The following is a 21346-nucleotide window of genomic DNA, read 5'->3' on the forward strand; positions in this document are numbered from 1 at the left end:
AATTATCGGACGATTACAACAATTTTTAATCGACACATGAGGTGCACAATAATCAATTATTAGTTAGCACATCTCTTTCTCTAACGTCTCAAGCGTCTCAATTCGCACTGCTTCCCCTGTTCCCGTTTTCGATATTGCAAACCCATGCATTGGCGTTGACCTTCGTCTTGGGTTTCGAATATCCGCGGTGCTGTACAGGCTGACCGGTAAATGGCGCTAACATTTAGTTTAAAATTTTTTGTGAGATTGTGCATCGCAAGATGGGAAATAAGCGCCAGAAGAGGCAATCCAGCCGCAAATTGCATTTGAAAAATATTCGCTTTCTCGGTGGTAGGCCTCAAAAGAATGGTAGTATTGAAGATGAGAGTTTGGTGAGTAACGATCAGACTGATTATCCATCTACGTCAGAATTTGTTCCTGATAGCCAGCATGAGGATAAACTATTAAAAAATGTCAATTCTGAGAAATCTTTTTCAATGTGTATTCCTGATTTGGTAACATTATCAACATCAGATCCTGAGAACGATTTCGTGCAAACATCCGAAGAAAATAGTGTAAGTGAAGGTCATTCCAATTCAATAGAAGTAAATGATTTTAAAATAGAAGGTCGGATAATTATAAATTTCAATTATTTTTTTGAGTCTTTGAAATCATTAAAACATCATCCTGGATTTAATTGTGGTTTTGAGTTTAATGAAATAATCAGTGAAAAGAAAATTGGTTTCAATAGTGCATTTACTTTGAAATGTAAATTTTGTGGAAATATAAATATTTTATATTCAGACAATCCCAACACTACTCATACTAATGTTACAACGGCTGCTGTTTCTGGAATAATTGCGTCTGGTGCGAGTTATTCTTGTTTAGATGAATTGAGTACTGCTCTTGACATACCCCCAATTTCAAAAAAGACATTTTTTAGACACCAGAATAAGGTTTATGAAGCTTTTTATAGTATCGCCTTTGAACAATTGGAAATTGCTGGTAAAGAAGAAGCACGTCTTGCCATAGAAGCAGGTATGGTAAATGAGCAAGGGATACCTATTATCACTGTTTTAGCGGATGGTGCATGGTCCAAAAGATCATATAAAACTAATTATAATGCCCTTTCGGGAGTAGCTTGTATTATAGGATATCGCACCAAAAAGATTTTATTTATTGGAGTTAAAAACAAATATTGTTGCATATGCGACCGCGATCAGCGACTTGGCAGCGAAAAAACTGAGCACGTATGTTTTAAAAATTGGTCATCTACCAGCACTTCAATGGAATCTAATATAATTATAGAGGGTTTTAAAAAATCTTTAGACATGCACAAATTAATATATGGAAAAATAATAGGTGATGGAGACAGTAGTGTCATAAGACGTATTAGGGAAGCGGCTCCCTATGGGCCACAATTCATCGTTCAAAAAATTGAATGTAAAAATCATATTTTACGAAATTTTATGAACAAAGTAAAGGAATTAGGTAAAACCCCAAAATTGGACAAGAAACTCAGAAATTTTCTTGCGTCGAACCACTTGCGTTTTCGTACAGCAGTTACAAAAGCAATCGAGTTTAGGAGCAACCAGGATGTCCCGAAAAATAATAAAATCTCCTTGCTGAGGAAAGACATTACAAATGGCCATAAACATATATTTGGTGAACATTTCGACTGTGATTTATATTTTTGTTCTGGTGCAAAGGAGAACGAAACTAATAATTACGATTTATTGAAAAGTAGTCCAATTTATGATACATTTTTAAGTTTAACTTCGAAATTAGGTTTGAACGCACATTCCTTGATTGAAAATGTGGACACTAACATTGTAGAGACGTTTAATGCCATAGTAGCAAAATTTGTTAGTGGTAAAAGAATAAATTATTCACAAAGATCATCGTACACTGCACGTTCTATTGGAGCCGCTGCGTCCTTCAATTTGAAAGGGTATTTGCATGTCCAATTACAAAAACAAATTTCGTCAGACGGTTCTAGTACATTTGTACAAAACCATTGTAAAAGAAAATTTAAAAAATTAACGTCATGTTCGAAAAAAAAAGTTCGGCGTAACACGACACAGGTGGAAGATGCTGACTATGGGGAAGAGGCTAATGTTCCTTTTATACCGGACATCAGTACTTCCGAATACGAAGAAAAAAAAAAGATTTTTTTTAACGAATTGGAACAGGATAATCCTTTTTTTTAAGAACAGTGTGTTTTGGGAAGAGAAGAGAAAAAAACTTTGCTTATTTTATATGAATGCCATGCTTCCTGAAATCTTAAATCCTCGTAAAACCCGAAAACGAGATCTGCGAAATATTTCATTTAATGATTTTGTTTGATTGGAAATTGGGTAATTGGGTCTTCTTTTTTCCCCTTTTTGTGCGATATTGGTTTTTGTTTTTCTATTTTTCGTTTCAGTTGTACAAGTATAGACAACGATGCGTTTTTGGTTTTTTTATTGAATTTAAGTGTCTAATAATAAATTATTATTAGTGATCGTTTTAAGCGAATTAATTTTATTGCATTAATACACAACTATTGCTAATGCGATTTTTATTAAGGGCCTTCAAATAAATGTATATTTAGAGCAACCTATGGAAATTCAATTGTTTGCAACATTTTTCCAGCGTAGAAAATGACGCAAGAAACGTCTGGCATTTTAACGAAATAAAATGGGTTAGAAAATATTTTATTTTTTGTAGTGCATTCTCCCTGTTCCCCCTTCACGGAATATGACAATATGAAATTGGGAAGAAGCTTACTATGTAACCTGTGTAACTCCGGAGAATAATTGGTTACCTACAAAAATTACTTTACACTGTTAACAGCATTAGAATGTCGCCTACGCCTACTCTAAATATATATTTATTTGAAGGCACGATATCTATAACTGACCTTCCTTAAGTTAATCTTGTTATTATAAATTCGTATGAAGAAAAATACAATTAAAATTCGAAATAATAATCTTGTTATTGTCGAGTAATCAGTAAACAAGCAAGCACAATAATGCGTCTGATATTCTAAAGGTCAGACTTTGGGTACATAGACAGTGATAAAAAAAAACAAATCAGAGCAGGTGTGGCAAATTATTATCGGTCATTACAGACGTTTACTGTAATTGTAAGCAACAATTAATCTGAATAAATGGTAAAACGAGGTTTACCATTAAAACGAAAGCATTTTCATTAGAATGTTACGTTCGAAACGGGGTGAAACAAGAAAATGGAGACTTCATATCACCTTGCATTGGAGAATTTCAAGTCAGATATCCATACCTGATGGAAATTGATTATTATCCACAAGGAATCGGGTTCCATCATTAATTAAGAAAGCAGGTCTGTCTCTAGTTCGAATTCTAGAAATGGTGTAAATATTCAACAAGTTGTTTGAGAACATCCTTCAACTTCCATAAGGTGTTTAAGTCAGCAAGTTAATTTGATTTACGGCACTTGTCAGAAAATTTTTCGTTTCCCTTGAAATTCGTGTTTTGCAACAAATAAAACCCAAGATTATCCCAAACGAATGAATTGTTGTCAATGGTTCGAAGAAAATATGAAGAGACGAGTTCAAATCTGTGTGGAACACAATAGAGAACATTTCGGGCAGTTTTTATGAAAACTTTTTTTTTTCCTTGGAGTGACTTAAATCTTTTAACGACTGCTAGAACAGATATGAGTAAGTTCTCAATTAACCAATAATTAAACATATGATTATAACTTTTACATTTTTCTTACAGAAAACACCAATTGCAGAAATGGAACTCTCCTTTTTTCTCTGGGGAGCAAATTCTGGGATACCCTGTATAGATGTGTGTTTTTTTCTTAAGTAATAAGTTAATAATAATTCAAATAAAAGCGTATTTAAAATGTCCCCATCAGAACGCAAATGATACGCCACTGGACAAAACATCAGTGACATATTTTGATGATTTAACATGTTGTTCTCAAAGTTTTTCCATTTTAGCACCCTTGATTTGTTTTCTTTTTGATCACCTTGTAATTCAGGTAACAGTTGCTCGAATCCTCTGTTCGGGAAAAGAGCTCCCAATATATTTTTCGTTGCTCTGTCCCAACGTAAGTACTTGTTCCAGAATTTAAGTTCCCCAAATTCGAGTCCTGTTAAATATTTTCCTTCTTCTTAGATGAAAGTTCTGGGAATCGAATTCGCGCCGTTGCTGGTACCGATGCACCGAAGGTACGAAACGTTGGCAGTGGCGGCTTGGTTCTTTCTATTCGCCTTCGGGGGCTTAACCGGCTTGCTCGTCTGCCTCTACCTCCTCTTCACCCGTTTGTGGTGGTTGGTTCCTCTGTACGCCACCTGGACCTACCTCGACAGACACGTTAGTGAGTCCGGCGGCCACGGCAACGTCTGGGTGCAAAATTGGAGGTGGTGGTACCACTTGAAGAACTACTTCCCTGTCGAAATTGATTACTCCCAGGGCTTCTCTCTCGACCCCACCCGCAACTACCTCTTCTGTTGCTTTCCTCACGGGATATTACCCGTGGGTCCGTTCACCGCCATAGCAAGCACCTGGAGCAAGTTTCGCAAGTCGTACCCGGAGTTTAAAGTGAAATCGGCGGTTCTGGATACCTTTGTACTTCTGCCGATTATCCGGGAGTTGAGTTTGGCGATTGGGGTGATTTCTTGTTCGGCCAAGTCGCTCAATTACGAGTTAAGCCGTCCGGAAGGTGGACACATCGTGAATCTGATGCCTGGTGGTGCGATGGAAGCTTACAATTCACAACCCGGGAAGTACAAATTCGTGGTGAAGAACAGAAAAGGGTTTGTGAGGATGGCCTTAAGAAATGGATCGCCTCTAGTGCCTGTTATTTCGTTTGGTGAGACCGACTTATTCCGCCAAATCGACAATCGTGCTCTACGCAAAGTTCAGGAATTTGTCAGGAAGTACTTTTTTCTTGGGATACCACCCGTGGTGTTTATGGGAAGAGGCTTCTTCCAGTACTCGTTCGGGATAATTCCGCGAAGAAAACCAATTAATACCGTCGGTAAGATTTTCGTTAGTACTCATCAGGTACCACACTAACCACTGTTTCTCGTTAGTGGGAACACCAATTGAAGTTACCAAACTGGAAAACCCTACAAATGAGCAAGTAGAGGAGCTACACGCCAAGTTCGTCCAAGCATTAGTCGCTCTATTTGATGAGTACAAACACAAGTACTTAGAGAACCCGGAAGACCAACATTTGGAGTTGCAGTGAAATAAATAAAATCTTTCTAAAACAATTTTTTTTGAATTTTTTATTTACAAATTGTCAACTCTAATGTGAAATTTCCTCACCGAATAAAAACAATTCACTGTTAAAAACCTTGTAATTTATTTATAAAATTACGTAAGCCACATATCATTAGCTTTTTACTCTCAAGGAAAAAATAAACATGTAAGGCCGGTAGATATAACTGATACCGTATAATTGCGAAGACTAAGTTGCAATTACTCGATAGACCACTTGGTTGTACCTTTGCACTTATACTAACTCCTTGCAGTTCTGCGTGTGCAAAAGTGCTTCCAATAAACTCTTTGTGGCCTTGATCAACTGTAAGTAGTACCGCTTGGTGCAAACTTCACCAAACTCTAGTCCTGAAATGCAGTTTTCCTTTTCTTAAGATGAAACTTCTCGGAATCGAATTCGCACCGTTGTGCGTCCCGATGCACCGACGGTACGAGATTTTAGCGCTATCGTCCTGGTTCGTGGTGATCACCTTTGGGGGCACGATCGGCTTGTTCATCTGGTTCTTCCTCCTTTTCACGCGCTTGTGGTGGTTGGTTCCGTTGTACATCGTCTGGATGTACCTCGACCGCCACACTTGCGAAAACGGCGGCCGCATCATAAAATGGGTCCAGGACTGGCGGTGGTGGTACCACATGATGAAGTACTTCCCCGTTGAAATGGATTGCGTTCCGAATTTTTCTCTGGCTTCTGACCGCAATTACCTTTTCTGTTGCTTCCCTCACGGAGTGATACCCGTGGGTCCGTTCAACGCCCTAGCAAGTTCCTTCGGCCAGTTGCGCAGAACGTACCCGGAATTCACTGTTAAATCAGCTGTTCTGAACCTGTTCTTCCTTCAGCCGATCTCTCGAGAGTTGGGGTTGAGCATGGGGATGATTTCGTGTTCGGTCAAGTCGCTCAATTACGAGTTGAGTCGTCCAGAAGGGGGGCACATCGTGACTTTGATGCCTGGTGGTACGACAGAAGCATACAATTCTCAACCCGGGAAGTACAAGTTCGTGGTGAAGAACAGAAAAGGGTTCGTGAAGGTAGCCTTAAGAAATGGATCGCCTCTAGTGCCTGTTATTTCGTTTGGTGAGACCGACTTGTTCGACCAACTGGAAAGTCGTGCTCTACGCAAGATTCAGGAATTTATCAGGAAGTACTTAGGGTTTGCTCCTGTGATTATTAATGGAAGAGGATTCTTCCAGTACTCATTCGGGATTATTCCACGGAGAAAGCCAGTCACCACCGTCGGTAAGATTTTCGTTAGTAGGTACTCGTCTTGTACTACCCTAATCGAGTGCTTTTTATCAGTGGGAGCACCTATCGAAGTTACCAAAATCGCAAATCCTACAAATGAGCAAATAGAGGAGCTACACGCCAAATTCGTCCAAGCATTAATCTCTTTATTTGATGAATACAAATACAAGTACCTAGAGAACCCGGAAGACAAGTATCTAGAGTTGCAATAACACGTAACGCTGTTTTTTTTTTGTATTATTTACGTATAAAGTTTTCCTGAAACAAGTGTCTTTGTTCTAACGCCACCACAAACTATACACATACGCGAGTACCACCGCCAAGATCAACACAATCGACCAAAACAATCTCTCGATGGTCTGCAATAGAATCTGTCAAAACAGTGACAAAAAAACTTGTGCAACGTACCCTATCCTGCCACTGTCGATTTGCGACGCACTCCTTGTACCCAATTCCGCTGAAGGTGACGGAATTGTACAGTGGTATCCACATATTTGGCAACAGCTTGAATAAAACCTCGTCAAATAATTTTCTCAAGTGGTACGAACGTCTGGTCACAAGATCTCTCATTTCCACGTAGTTGTACATTGCCAAATCACAAATAGCGTGAGCGTCTTCGACTCGCCTAGCAGTGAATTCGTGTACGGTACTACCAACATCGTCCTTGTTTTGGTCAAGGATGCTGTTCAGTATCAGACAATCCTCGAAGCCTGCATTCATCCCTTGCCCATAAAACGGAACCATCGCGTGCGCAGCATCTCCGACAATCAAAAATTTGGTACCCACATGATAAGGATTACATTTGAGAGAGACCAAGGGAGATGGTTTCACTTTAAAAAAGTCTCTCGCGAGTAAATCTTCACCAAGGAGACTGACAGAATCGGGGAAGACTCTCTGGAAGAATCGAATCAACTGTTTCTCATTTTTCAAACTGGTAAAGTTCGTGAAGGGCATGAAAAGAGTGACGGTCCAGGAGTTGTCTTGATTGGGCAAAGCGATCATCATGAACTGTCCTCTTGGCCAGATGTGCAAATGATTCGGTGTCATTTGGAGCCCTCTTTGGGGCGGTACTGTCAGTTCCAAGTAACCATGCTTGATGTAGGTTTGGCTAAACTCGAAGAGTGGAGTCAGTTGCATGAAGCGTCGGAGAGTACTGAAAGCTCCGTCTGCTCCGATGATCAAGTCGCTCTGGTGGGTTTCAAGTTTTTGGGTCTTCACGCTACAATAGAGTTTTCATCCGTACTACCAAGCTCCCAAGTACTTACTTTAACACGGCGATTGTTTCCTCGTCGAAATTCACACTGATCAGTTTGTAACCAAAGTAGAGCTTGACGTTGGGGTAACTTTCCAGTTCTGCAAAGATCGAATAACAGCGTGGGAGCTACGAGTACACATGTTTGAAATATTACCGGTGAGGAGTACTTTGTTCAAGTAGTTTCTGTTAATAGAGTAAATACACTGAAAAATAGTTAGAAGGAGAATGTATGTCGACACGTCATCGATGTGGTGTACCTGTCCTGATCTAGCATCGTATGGAACACTCTTTGTCCTCCCTTCCAGGTCGTGCAACATCCTTCCTTTCATCGGAATCGCCGATTCTAAGATCAAATCTTCCAGTCCCACAGCAGCCAAAGCTCTTCTTCCCCTGTTGGAAAGCGCCATGTTTATCGATCTTCCATGCACCACTCTTGCTGACCTCACATCTAGAAACCTTGCGTTAGTACCGGTAGTACCAGAACAGTTGCGTACCTTCTCTGTATTCAAAAATCGTGACGTGGTACCCTCTTTTAGCCATGAAAATACCGCACAGTGACCCAACCTCCAAAAAAAAATTACTTTCTAATTTTCTTCGGTGACAAAAATCTTACCAGACCACCACCGATCACGATGACCGTCTTGATGTTGTTGCTAGCCATTCCGCTCAAGAACTGACAGAAGTGAGTGGATTTAAAGGCTTCACAACTAGTGTTTCCGCCACTTGATACGTGAAATAATCCTGTTAGTGTTGTGTTACATTTCGTTACATTGTTTTTAAATCCGATAATTCCAGTTTAAAAGTGAAGCAGAGTCAACGAACCTCAAATCTTTGTCTATCTAAGCCCCCTGTCTAGGGGTCAAAAGGTGGTCACGAAGAGTTCAAAGGTGTCCACGAAGAGTTCAAAGGTGTCAGTGCTGAGCAAACAATTGCACTGCAATATAGTCTGGTTATTTTTGACAATTCTGAGAATCAGAATCTGGACATTGTCCTATGAATGTTTTTTTCTGGTTTGTAGGGTCGACGCGCGGCACTAGCGTGTATATCTGGTTGCCTATGCTGGGAATGTAATAATTGCACAATTTGAATTAGGTGTTTGAATTTTGTGGAATTTGAGGAACACGGGATGATTTGATTTGTTCGGGATGACTCTGGTTCAGGATCGCGTCCTGCGGCGCGTCCAGAGATAGGTCCAGGTTGGTTGGCGTGCGGATGTCGGAGCGACGTACGATGGTGGGAGTGTAGAGCGCCGCGACGCCGATTCCTTCACTCAGTGGACGGCAGCATGTGGTGGTGGCTGCTGCTCGTGGCGCTGGCGACGGCCAAGCGCGCCCCGTCGACCCAGGAGCCCGTCATCGAGGAGGTCACGGCCAAGCAGCTGGAGCGCGTGCTAGCCGAAAAGGACTTTGTGGCCGTGTTCTGGTGTAAGTACCCTGTGGTGTTGATGCTGTTGAGCGCCCCACGTAGCGGGTTGTCCCAGAGTGCGCGTGTGACGGTCAGTGAGTGTAGAGTGTCGGTCCGGGAGAGGAACGTGCCATATCCCGATTTGGCGCGCCTCAGTCTCCTGCTGGACGTCCACTACGGCGGGTCTCGTCCATCCTCCCGCGCTCTCTGATGCAACCTTATCTTTGCCGACGCCTTCGACCAGTAAAAATAAATCCAACCTGCATAATGAAGCCATTATAAATAGGATCGCATGGCACGGTCGGCTAAAATTGTTGCTGGACGCGGTTTCGGAGTGCACCACGACCTGGGGCTCTTCCGAAGCCGGGAGGCTCCCGAAACACACACGGAGCTCTCACCAACACCAAAATCTACTTTTTTAGTGGGCGAAAACAATAGCCTATTTAAATATATGCCTCTTATTTGTGGCTATTACAAAATATTTACTCAAGACAACAGAATGCATATTTTTAGAATTTTTATTTCAGGCTTTTCACTTAACTAAAAATTTTGAAATAGACGTAGGTGTGCGGACCTACCCACAAAAATCCGTTGTTTTTGATCCCATCGTGACAATAGCTCCAGATCTAGGTTGCTCTCGACAGAGCACAACACCACAATCCGCTATTTATATCCGATAAAAAACACAAATCAAAACCGGATCAAAAGAAAAAATTTCACGATCCCGTTACTTCACGACCAAATATAATTTTGTGCGTTATTAATTTCCCCATAAAACACACTCAAACTTTGGCAGCTGATTCAGACAAAGAATAAATAGAAAAGTGACAGCGATCCTGAACTACTTTTTTCCCAACAATCCAAGCTTTCTCACCTGCGAACCTTCCGGTCTAGGTCCCCCCGTTTCCCATTCATCATCTCCTCGCAGTTTTGAATATCGAGAATCAGCTTCCGCGTATAAGACTCAGGTGGGCAATAGACTGGCTCGTCGCCAGAACTCCGACCTTCACTCAAAATTTAAATTAATATGTTGGCATAGATTTCGAAATGCAGTTTCATTATTAAGCGGAGCGCGGATTATTCCGACATTGTTTCTACCAAGGGGGTGTATTTTTGCAGATGCTCGCAGCTGCACCACGTGCGACCGCGTGCTGCAAGAGTTGGAGCAGATCGACGACGACACTGACTCGTTCGGAGTGGATTTCGTCAAGATTAACGACAAACGACTGGCCAAGCACTATGGCATCACCAAATTTCCTGCACTCACCTATTTTAGAGAAAAACAACCGATCATATACGAAGGTGAGTGGATGCGGAGATCTTCACTTTCTATAAATAAGAGGCGCCGCGCTTACACCGGATTTGGGTCTCCTGGAATTCGGTTGGTGCAGGTTTGCCATCGAGACACCCAAAATTTGGTCTACCAAGAATATATCGTTCCCGATTATTAAATAATTCACAGTTAGAAGCTCCAAAGACACTCAGATTTTTTTTCTGTTTTTTTTTTACTTAAAAATCTAGTAGGTGGTTCAAAACTAGTCACACGTAAATTTTGCTATTAGTCTAAAAATAGTTAAAAAATACCTCATCTGAGATGATTAGTTAGTTATTAATAAACTCATGAGCTGAGGTCAGATAATTTGCAAAAATTTATTTTAACTTAACTCTATAGAGTCAACTATTTCATTCCATCTATTTTCATCTGATCTCACGTGATTAGTGAATTCTTGACATTGTTTCATCACATCTCGTCTGATCTTGTCTGTTGTGAAATAATCTTCTCAACTAGTCTTATTTCTTATTTATATCATTTTCTCACCTCATTTCATCTCATTTATTGTTATGTAATCTTGTAATGTACCTAGATCTGTCTCATAATCATTTGAGATTACAAATTACTAAACATCTCTCAAATAATCTGATCTCGTCTCAAGTCAACATTTCGTTTTTCGCAATCATATGATAATTCACTCAACTTTACCAGAAATACATTATTTCACCTCATCTCAATCTCATGTGAATAGCGATCACGTGATGCGATATTTTATTCATTTTCTCAATCTTTCTCATCCTATTGGTATTTGAAAACGACGTGAAATAACAACTCATTAAACCTTATTTAAAATAAATGACATAATTTCATCTCATGTACCTAGGTACTGTCATTGCATCTTCTCAGCTAATTACTTTCTTTCTCATCCCATCTCACATAATTCTCTGATTTCATTTGATTTCATCTCACTTAATAATTAACATAATGTAATCTTCTCAGCTAATTTCATTTCTTCTCACATATTCTCATCACGTTTAATCTCTCATCTCATCTCACATAATTCTCTCATCTCATTTGATTTCATCTCACCTAACAATTAACATAATGTAATCTTCTCAACTAATTTCATCTCTTCTCACATATTCTCATCACGTTTAAGAAATTATCAAGTGAAATGATAGTCTCATTTAATCTTCTCAGTCTCACTTTCGTGTTGGCGAATTGCTAATAATCGTTTAAAGCAGAATATGAAATAGTTTCAACCCATTTTGTAATCATGTTTAATCATCAGCAGATTTGTTGTTTTAGTTTTTTTATTAGCTTATTTCTTGTGGAAAAAGTATTGACGAAGCACGACAGAGATTTTACGACAAGAATTCATTTTGTGGAGACTTTCACGAAACACTTCTGATTTTGGAAGCATTCTTGGTGTCTAATTGCTCGTAATTTAGAAACACTGTGTACGAAACGTCGAGGAATAAATTTAAGCCACAGGACGATTTATTTGATTGTTTTCGCAGAAAAATAATAATTATCATAAAGTGATAATAGAACCAGAAATTTTTGCCAAGAATCCAATTCCGTGCCACTCGAAAAATTTCAAAAGCGAGAAAGTCATTACGTAAACTCGAATTTCGTATAATTCCGCTAATTACATTGACTCTCGACTCGTTCATTTTATGAATGGTACGACCCCACCCAGTTTCGCTCATTTTCCGAAAATGCGCCAGCATCCGTAATGGGTTTATTGATGTGGGTCATCTTCGATACAAGTAAGCCGATGAAATTTCGGTTAGACATTAAAACAGTTTAAGATATAAATAGCCATTTGCCTAGTTCCCTCTCTGTTGGACTTGGGTCATGAATTCAGCATGGAAATTACAAGTCTAAAAATAGCCCAACACAAATTGAAAATATCTCCAAATTTTCGTCGCTCACGCATTCTCGCAACTGGATGTCTCTTTGCAGGAGACCTGATGGACGAGGAGAACGTCCTGGACTTCCTGACGAGTCTGGAGGCGATGGACCTGCCCGACCGCATCGAAGAGGTCAACCCTCGCATCTTGGACAAGATCGTCCAAGAGACGGATTTTGTGGCCGTCTTGTTCTGTAAGTTGCCACCAAATCTGCCTATACTATACGACCAAACACTCGATCGTTGTTTTCTTGTGTTAATAACATTGTCCGTCGAATTGTATAGTATCTAGATATCTTGTAAATGTTATGCAACCACTTTTTTATCGAGTGTGTGATGTACAGGTCCTGATGCAAGTACGTGTTCCAATAAAGGAGCCAGTAAGTAGATGTTCCCCTTGGTTGTGGCTCTAAACAGTCTAGATCTACCTGACTCATTGCAGCGCCACCCCAAATTCAATCTTCCTAGATTATTTGAAAACCGAAAGTGGAATGATTCAGTGTAGTTGCAGACGGTGTTTTGCAATATTTACAGCACTACGCATGCGTCTTCGTCTTCCAGCACCGCTTTTATATTATTTTATAACTTTACAAAAATAACCCCCACGTATCTGCAAGAATTTTCTCGATGCCCCACGTAGAACGCAGGCCCCAGCACCCCCCGTCAAACTTTCTTTTTTTTAACTCCGACGGATGTACTGCTTGCATGTTCCACTCTCGAGAGTCAATCCAAAAACTGTTTTATTTTTACCGTAGTCATCGAGATTTCACGCAAGCTCTCGAGAACTGTGACCCTTGATCTCTGCCAAATAATTTATACATAATTCACGCGATTAATTTGACCAGACGAGCCTCTTTTTGTGTCATGGTTCCGTTGTCCCATTTTCGAACCGTTCTGGGCGCTAATAACTCTCATTCCCCCAAATACAATAACTGTGACGATAAATCGAGGAGTTCTCACCTTTCGTCTCGATTTAGACAAACCGGAGTGCAAGAAGTGCTCCAAAGTCCTGATGGAGTTGGAGAACATCGACGACGAAGCCGACCAGTTGGGCATCGGGTTTGTCAAAATCAACGACGAGAATCTCGCCGAAGAGTACAACTTGGAGCCTCTCCCCGCTTTGGTCTACTACAGACACCAGATCCCCATCATCTACGAGGGAGAACTCACGCGAGAGGAAGACGTGTTGGAGTGGCTCGTCCAGCACAAGAGCACCGGAGATGAAGACGACGTCATCGAGGACGTCACTCTGAAGACCCTCGGGACTCTGATCTCGAGCGTGGACCACTTGGCGGTACTCTTCTGTAAGTAGCGGTCGCCAGGCTTGACAGTTAGTAGAGATTTGAGTGTTTAGACGATCACGGAGACGAAGAGTCTATGTCCGCACTGGAGGAACTGGAGCACATCGACGACGACTGTGACAAGTACGGCATCCAGTTCGTCAAGATCGATGATATCGCGGCGGCCGAAGAGTACGGTCTGGACACCCTCCCCGCGGTCGTCTACTTCGAGAAGGGAATCCCGAACGTGTACGACGGGGAGCTGGAGGAGGAGGACGAGTTCTTGGAATGGCTAGTGCAGCAACTCGAAAAGGACGAAATCGAGGACGTCACTGATGAAATGCTCGACAAGCTGATCAACGAAGGGAAAAATCTGGCAGTTCTGTTTTGTACGTTCGAAATAGATTGCGTCTAATCGTTGTTTGATAGAAGCTTTGCAGACAATGAAGACGACAGGAAGTCACAGCGAGTCCTCAACGAACTAGAAAACATCGACGACGAATGCGACCAGCTCGGAATCGTTTTCGTGAAGATCGACAACGATGAAGAAGCTCAAGAGTACGGCATAGAGAAGGTACCGTCTTTGGTCTACTTCGAAAACGGAATACCGATGCTGTACGAAGGCAACCTGGAGGAAGAGGAGAAAGTGTTGAAGTGGCTCGAGCACCAGATCAAGAGTGACGAAATCGAAGACGTGACAGACGAAATGCTTGACATCCTTATTGACAAGAAGCAGTTCGTAGCAGTGTTGTTTTGTAAGTAGGACAACACCGTTAGATCGTCGACTGGATTTGGTCTTTTGTAGATGACAAGAATCAGAAGAAGAGTCAAAAGGTGTTGGCTGAATTGGAGAACATCGACGACGAGTGCGACCAAAACAATATCGCTTTCGTCAAGATCGATGACGTCGGAGAGGCCAAAGAGTACGGTATCGACGTCATACCCAGCTTGGTCTTCTTCGAAAAGAAAATTCCGCATCTGTACGAAGGAGATTTGCTCAAAGAAGACGAACTGCTCGGGTGGTTGCTGCACCAGAAGCGTCACAGCGAAATTCCGGACATCACCGACGAAATGATGGATCGTCTGATCGACACCACAAAGTACTTGGCGGTACTGTTCTGTGAGTGGATCGTGGTTGCGGATAGTAGATAAGTACTAGTGGTGTTTCTTTTGCAGATGACAAAGACGACAAACAAGACATCAGAGTACTGAACGAACTGGAGAACATCGACGACGACCTAGAACGCGAGAACATCGTGATCGTCCGCATCGACAACGACGCCGAAGCGAAAGAATTCGGAATCGACCACCTCCCCACTCTCGTCTACTTCGAGGCGAAGATCCCGTCGATCTACGAGGGAGACCTGATGAACGAGGAGGAAGTCCTCCAGTGGCTCATCGAGCAAAAGACCTCCGCCACCATCGAGGAAGTCACCGACGAGATCCTCGAAGACTTGATCCAAGAACACGAGTACGTCGTGGTCTACTTCAGCGGGAACTGCGAAGAAGGCGAGAAGTGCGACGACATCTTGGACGAACTGGAGAACATCGACGACGAACTCGACGAGACCGGAATCATCTTCGTCACAACCGAAGACCTGGGACTGGCGAAGAAACACGGAATCAAGACCTTCCCCAAGTTGGTGTTCTTCCGCAACAAGGAACCGCTCATCTATTCGGGTGACATCGGCGACGAGGACGAAGTCCTCGCGTGGCTCACCGACGAAGACACCCTCGAGATTCCCGACAGGATCGAAGAAGTGAACTCGAAGATGTTGGACAAGATCTTGGCCGAGAACGATCACGTTGTGGTGTATTTCTGTAAAGATGGCGCCAAGGTGTTGGGCAATTCACTACTGAACGTTTTGCAGATAAAGAGGGGGACAAGAAGTGTCAAAAGATCCTGCAGGAGTTGGAGAACATCGACGACGAGTGCGAGGACAAAGACATAGACTTCGTCAAGATCTCCGACGAGGGGATCGAGAAGGAGTACGATTTGCCGTCGCTTCCGGCCGTGGCGTTCTACAGACACAGATTCCGGGACATCTACTCTGGTGACTTGATGCACGAAGAGGCGATCCTAGATTGGGTGTTGAACTTGCGCGATTCCGCACCAGACGTGATCGAGAGCGTCGACAGGAAGACTCTTCAGGTGGGATCGTAGCAAAAAGATTCGCAGAGGGTAGAGTGTGTTGGTTTGCAGGGATTGATCAGCGATGTCGAGCACTTGGCGGTGTTGTTCTACACCGACGACTGCGACGAATGCGATGACATCCTCGAAGAGTTGGAGACCATCGACGACGACACCGACAAGCACGGCATCCAGTTCGTCAAGTCAAAAGATGCCAAGTTGGCGTCAGAGATTGGTATATTTAGCTTTCCCGCTTTGGTTTACTATGAAACCGGAGTGCCCATAATGTACGACGGTAAGCAGACCGACTGTTCGATGTGATTGCAATGTTATTTCCTTAACAGGATCCGTTAGAAATTTTCGTAAGTAGAATGTAAACCGGTGAGGTGATTAATGTGGATATTTTATAGGGAATCTTAATAACGAGGACAGAGTTCTGGAATGGCTAGTTGAGCAGAAAAGTAAGAAAATTTCACTTAATTCTATCTTGTTTCTAAACATTAAATGTTGATCACTTTGAGATCGTAAACGCGTTAAAATTCGTTAAAACAATGTAAACTATTGGCTTGTGCGGGCGTGTGTTGCATGTTGCTGCATGTTGCTATGATGTCCTAGGTGATGAGGATTCGGACGAGGACGATGACGACGACGACGACGACGACGATGACGACGACGACGACGACGACGAAGATGATGACGACGACGACGACGACGACGTACAGAATGATTTGGTTAAGGGGATGTTTTCAGGTAAACTGGAGGGATGGTTTAGGTTGTTGGCGGACCGAGACCGGCAGGCCTGGAACGGTGTAAACGCTTCTGGAGTGGGTGTCCTTGTCTGTGCATGTTTCCCTTTGATGCTGCATGCAGGACATAGTGTCAGACTCACTCCTCTTACCTTAAGTTACTAACAGCTAAAGCTCCTAATAACGACCCCGTTTCTCGATGTTTCGGGTGGATTCTGACATTATGTTTCCTGCTGCAGGGGATGGTTGCTTCTACATCGGAATGGGGGGAAAAGGCCAGCTTCCCAACCCTTCCTACGAACCCTACCAATGCTGTCCTAGTAGTAAACCGACCCAAGGAAGCAAACTAGCCAAATTGGCCGCGAAAGGAACTGCCAAACAGGTCGCTAAGAGCGCAAGGCCGCTACCCAAAGAAACTAAAAAACCGGAAAGACTAGCTCCGGCGAGGCCGGTTTCGAAGGCCAACCATCCCACCAAAGTAAACAAGGAAACCGGCAAAGAGAAAAACCTGCCGGTCAAGCCGGAAAAAGGAAAAGGAAAAAAAGGCTTTTTCGGGACCGGTAAATATATATGGTGGTGGTAGGTAGCGGAATCTAATCAACACATTTTCCATGTGAAGCGTGAACTCTTCGACGCAGACTATTTGTTAGCTCAAGCGACAACTTAAACGACTCCACTGACTATCATTTTATTTTCTGCTCTTGTTAAGGCTTTTGAGTGACTTGTTTTGTGTTTTCATTAAAATTAAGAAAAAGTAATTCATCCTAAGGCATTATGTAAACCAGTTCAAACTGTTGACTATGTTATAAGCTCTAAAAGAAGGCTTACCGATACAACTGTATATATTGTTAGAAGATTAACATTTGTATAGAACTCGTCTAGATGTAGCATTTTTGAACGCATGACTGTATATTCTGTTCACTGTAAAATAACCAAACGCCCTGAATTCATCTGATTCTCTGGCTCTACGTATTTGCACTCAACAGTTGCATTCGGGGATGTAACGTTATCATCGGTGTCAGCGCTAAAATCACTGCCGAACACCTCGCATGTAAATAACATCACACACATGTAAACTATTACGTTATAATAAATTGTTTTCTATTACTGTTACTTTATAGTTTAAATGCAATACAACACGCCCTAATTAAAACGAGCATAATAGTGCTTGGTGTGCGCATAGCCAATAACCGGTAAGTCTCATCAAGTCTTCGTCAATTAGCCATTCCGTCTGTCTCTCGCCGTTGCAAAAACCCAAAAATCAAACTGGTTTCTCGACAGGCAACTTGATGGACGAGACCGAGGTCTTGGAGTGGATGACCGACCAGAAGAACGACGCCAGCATCGAGGAGATCGACCGCGAGATCCTCTTCAAGTACATCGAGACCAAGGAGTTCCTCGCCGTCGTCTTCTGTACGTCATTCTGCTTCCGCGTTCTTTTGCTGACTGTGCCCTCTTTCAGACAAAGAAGAAGATCCGGACAGTCCGCGGATCCTGCGCCACGTCGAGCTCATCGACGACGAGGCCGCAGAGTACGGGATCAAGATCGTCAAGATGAGGGACCGTCTCATGGCGAAGAAATACGGCTACAGAGACCCCCCAGGCATCACCTACTTCCGCAAAGGCAAACCCATCAAGTACGACGGCGACATCGACGACGAAGAAGAGATTCTCGACTGGTTGACCGACCCGGAGAACATGGAGTTGACGGACCACATCGAACGCGTCAACCGGAAGATGTTCGAGAAGATCAGGCAAAGATCCGATTACGTCGCTGTCTTTTTATGTAAGTGTAGAGCTTTGGCTAAATCGCGAACTAACTGACTCTTCCAGACAGCAACGACTGCAAGCAGTGCCCCAGGGTACTGGTGGAGGTGGAGCACATAGACGACGAGGCCGACGCCGCGGGGATCAATTTTGTCAAGATCGACGACAAGCAGATGGCCAAGCAGTTGGGGGTGTTTGCTCTACCGGCGATTCTCTTCTTCAAGCTCGGCTCCAAGGAGCCGGTGATCTACGCGGGAGATCTCTACGACGAGCACCAGATCCTGCAGTGGCTGCTCACCCAGCAGGACCCATCTGGAGATGTGATCGAGGCGTCCGAAGGAAGCGAGCTGTTGAAGCTGATCGAAGAAGAAGACGCCCTCGCCATCTACTTCTGTAAGTATCGGTGGATGCGTCGGTACTGCTTGGCTAACACCAAACGGCTATAAGAAAGCACTGTTGTGTGCAGGGAACAAGACACTGTGTGATTTATGCAGTGCACAGGAACCGCAACACGGGAGGAAGGCTCACAAAGTGCGGACTGCGTCTGAGGAAGAAGTCGATACGAACAAAGACGGTACTTTTTTCCTGTAGTTGAGTGAATTATGCCTTTCCTTGCACAGGGACACTTTCCTACAAGTTTTTCTTTCGACGATCAACGACTCGACTCTTCATCCAACACATTGTACACAGTACCCACACAGTAACCTGGTTTTTCACACCAAACTTTCAAAAAAAAAAAGATCTTAACCAATTCTGATCCTTAGTACTTAACAGTGAACAGCTTTAGAAAACCTAGGTTCTGTAGATTTTTCACGACCAGTTCTTTCTCTCCACCTATCTCTTCCCGGTACTAATCCGATTGTCGATTTAGATAGCGACGAGTGCGAGCAGTGCGCCCACATCCTCGAAGAACTGGAGAACATCGACGATGACTGCGAGCGCCACGGCATCGTCTTCGTCAAAACGCAAGACTTCAAAATCGCCGAGCACTACGGCGCTACAGACTTTCCCGTCTTGATGTATTTCGAAGAAGGAGTGGGGGGCGTGTTCGAAGGCGACCTCGAAGAAGAGGAGGAAGTGCTGCAGTGGTTGATCCAGCAGCGCACCGAAGACCGCATCGAGCTCATCACTCGAGTCATGTTGGAGAATTTGGTCCAAGACACGCAGTACTTGGCCGTCTACTTCTACAAGCAGAACTGTCACATCTGCGAGCAGATTCTCGAAGACTTGGAGAAGATCGACGACGAGTGTGACGTCTACGGGATCCACCTGGTCCGCATCCAAGACCCCCAGCTGGCCAAGAGATACAGCATCAAGACGTTCCCCGCGTTGGTCTACTTCCGCAACGGCAACCCGCTCCTGTTCGAGGGCGACCTCCAGAACGAAGAGTCGGTCTTGGAGTGGTTGATAGACGACGACAATCGCGAACTGGCCGACGAAATCGAGTCGGTCAACGAGAGAATGTTGTCGAGGTTGTTGAACGAGTCTCCATTTCTCGCCGTCTTCTTTTGTAAGCTCCAAACACTCCACCGGTCAAGCTTAACTGTTTGATTGCAGACGACGAAGACTGTCCCGAGTGCGACGAAATCTTGGAAAACTTGGAAGACATCGACGGGGAAGCCGACATGTTCGGCATCGACTTTGTCAAGATCTGCAGCGCCGAAGCTGCTGCAGAACAAGGACTGCACAACTTGCCGGCGCTCATGTACTTCCGCAAGAAGACGCCGATGGTCTACGAGGGCGACTTGACCCAGTCCGAGCGAGTCCTCGAGTGGCTGACCTCGCAAGACGTCTTCGAGATCAAGAACGAGATCGAAGAGGTGAACAAGAAGATGTTGGAGAAGCTGTTGGAAGAGAACGAGTTCGTCACGGTTTTCTTTTGTAAGTATGTCCGTTTGGAAGATGCGAAATGAGTTGAGTGTGTTCCAGACGAGATAAATTCGGACGAGAGCAAAGTCATCTCGGAGAAGTTGGAGAACATCGATAGCGAGACCGACAATTTTGACATAACTTTCGTCAAGATGGCGGATCCGCGGTACGCGAGGAAATGGGGCGTGACCAATCTCCCTGCGATTGTCTACTTTCGGAGGCGCTTCCCGAGCATATATCGGGGCGACATCCATGCCGAAGCTGATGTTTTGGAATGGCTGCGGAAGAACCGCTTCAGACAGCCCGAGCTGAACCTCTTCATGTACGCACTGTTCGCCATCAGCATCGCCTTCGTCATATACACCGCTTTCCTGCTGCAATGCTTCAAGGCGCAGCCGCAAGCCGTGGTTCCTCATCCGAAGCAGTCCTAATCCTGGTTGTTCGAGCGAATGGTGTGCACATGCTGGACGAGTGTGGATGGAAATTCAATCATTATCAGCATCCTTGTACGAAGGGAACGTTTAGATAAAGCCGTTCTTGTTTGATTTGTTATTTTTTATTGTTCTAATGAGAATATTCCCTTAATGTTAATTGACTCCATTAATTTATTTATCGTCATATCCTGGACCAAGTCAATCATGATACATCACCACTGAAATGTTCATCTAGATAATTTAATAATTATTATGTACAGCGACTGTACAATCATTCCCAAGAGAAGTTATGGACAGGAAGATATAGATAAACTTAACGTATTAATATAGTTATCTATTTTTAGGTGAACATTGTAAATACTCTTGTAAATAAATTAAGTAAGTTTACGTAATCAGACTTTTATTTCCAACAAAGAACATCAAAACATTACAGTTTTCCCTTCTTCCTAGCGTGACGCCTAACTTTGCACGCATCGAGGTGTTAATTTCGCATCTTTAGAATTTTTTAATGCCGCTTGATAAATAATTATTGTTTCTCTAATTTACAAAGCCGAAGAAAAAGTTCATTTAAATAAAGAGAAAACGCACTCGACTATAATCTTACTCACCATCATGAAGTTCGCTCAAGTGTGAGATTATGGTACAGGTCAGGACTCAGATGATGCAATTTGCGCACTCCCAAAAATGTTGACTTTAACCAAAGAACTACCTTTGGGGGTACGGTTGGCTTCAAAAAAAACGGGAACTGTCAGAAAAAGTTCTGTCAGATTTTATTAAATTTTTATAGTTTGAAAC

The 21346-nt window shown here is 43.1% G+C and overlaps 3 protein-coding genes across 10 annotated transcripts; 2 read left to right on the forward strand and 1 right to left on the reverse strand.

The window, feature by feature from the left end:
- The first annotated feature begins 345 nt into the window (after nucleotides 1-345).
- On the forward strand, nucleotides 346-5312 carry LOC138136083 (2-acylglycerol O-acyltransferase 2-like). 2 transcript variants are annotated; one of them, XM_069055171.1, is made up of 4 exons: nucleotides 346-3661; nucleotides 3723-4059; nucleotides 4128-4992; nucleotides 5048-5312. In XM_069055171.1, the coding sequence occupies exons 2-4, from the start codon at nucleotides 3793-3795 to the stop codon at nucleotides 5203-5205; spliced, it is 1290 nt and encodes a 429-aa protein (XP_068911272.1). In that variant the 5' UTR covers nucleotides 346-3661; nucleotides 3723-3792; the 3' UTR covers nucleotides 5206-5312. The 2 variants fall into 2 exon arrangements, with proteins under 2 accessions (XP_068911272.1, XP_068911273.1); XM_069055172.1 differs by having other exon boundaries at nucleotides 3723-4992.
- Nucleotides 5313-6602: 1290 nt separating this feature from the next.
- Nucleotides 6603-8777, reverse strand: cn (Kynurenine 3-monooxygenase cn). Its single transcript, XM_069055170.1, has 7 exons — nucleotides 8346-8777; nucleotides 8227-8296; nucleotides 7990-8180; nucleotides 7887-7935; nucleotides 7743-7830; nucleotides 6886-7696; nucleotides 6603-6836 (listed from the first exon to the last, which is right to left on the reverse strand). The coding sequence occupies exons 1-7, from the start codon at nucleotides 8391-8393 to the stop codon at nucleotides 6756-6758; spliced, it is 1338 nt and encodes a 445-aa protein (XP_068911271.1). The 5' UTR covers nucleotides 8394-8777; the 3' UTR covers nucleotides 6603-6755.
- Nucleotides 8778-9017: 240 nt separating this feature from the next.
- hlk (hulk) lies at nucleotides 9018-20943 on the forward strand. Of its 7 annotated transcripts, XM_069055166.1 has the most exons (21): nucleotides 9018-9156; nucleotides 10256-10438; nucleotides 12378-12518; nucleotides 12669-12704; nucleotides 13302-13628; nucleotides 13679-13993; nucleotides 14045-14359; nucleotides 14410-14724; nucleotides 14781-15425; nucleotides 15476-15756; nucleotides 15808-16030; nucleotides 16146-16196; nucleotides 16351-16485; nucleotides 16721-17041; nucleotides 17763-17894; nucleotides 17944-18267; nucleotides 18315-18641; nucleotides 18715-18822; nucleotides 19120-19758; nucleotides 19806-20129; nucleotides 20178-20943. In XM_069055166.1, the coding sequence occupies exons 1-21, from the start codon at nucleotides 9018-9020 to the stop codon at nucleotides 20546-20548; spliced, it is 5652 nt and encodes a 1883-aa protein (XP_068911267.1). In that variant the 3' UTR covers nucleotides 20549-20943. The 7 variants fall into 7 exon arrangements, with proteins under 7 accessions (XP_068911267.1, XP_068911265.1, XP_068911266.1 ...); XM_069055164.1 differs by lacking the exon at nucleotides 18715-18822; XM_069055165.1 differs by lacking the exon at nucleotides 16351-16485.
- Nucleotides 20944-21346: the final 403 nt, after the last annotated feature.

The sequence above is a fragment of the Tenebrio molitor genome, chromosome 7 (assembly GCF_963966145.1).
Source record: "Tenebrio molitor chromosome 7, icTenMoli1.1, whole genome shotgun sequence".
NCBI classification, from domain to species: Eukaryota; Metazoa; Arthropoda; class Insecta; order Coleoptera; family Tenebrionidae; genus Tenebrio; species Tenebrio molitor.

Excerpts from the sequence above, each read along its gene's own strand:
- LOC138136083 (XM_069055171.1), top strand. The coding sequence starts at position 3,793 with ATGTGTGTTTTTTTCTTAAGTAATAAGTTAATAATAATTCAAATAAAA. Across the intron at positions 4,060-4,127 it reads TTTCGTTGCTCTGTCCCAAC|ATGAAAGTTCTGGGAATCGA; the intron begins GTAAGTACTTGT and ends CCTTCTTCTTAG. Across the intron at positions 4,993-5,047 it reads AAAACCAATTAATACCGTCG|TGGGAACACCAATTGAAGTT; the intron begins GTAAGATTTTCG and ends GTTTCTCGTTAG.
- cn (XM_069055170.1), bottom strand. The coding sequence starts at position 8,393 with ATGGCTAGCAACAACATCAAGACGGTCATCGTGATCGGTGGTGGTCTG. Across the intron at positions 8,181-8,226 it reads GATTTTTGAATACAGAGAAG|ATGTGAGGTCAGCAAGAGTG; the intron begins GTACGCAACTGT and ends CAAGGTTTCTAG. Across the intron at positions 7,831-7,886 it reads GAACAAAGTACTCCTCACCG|AACTGGAAAGTTACCCCAAC; the intron begins GTAATATTTCAA and ends CGATCTTTGCAG.
- hlk (XM_069055166.1), top strand. The coding sequence starts at position 9,018 with ATGTGGTGGTGGCTGCTGCTCGTGGCGCTGGCGACGGCCAAGCGCGCC. Across the intron at positions 10,439-12,377 it reads ACAACCGATCATATACGAAG|GAGACCTGATGGACGAGGAG; the intron begins GTGAGTGGATGC and ends GTCTCTTTGCAG. Across the intron at positions 18,642-18,714 it reads CGCCCTCGCCATCTACTTCT|GGAACAAGACACTGTGTGAT; the intron begins GTAAGTATCGGT and ends TGTTGTGTGCAG.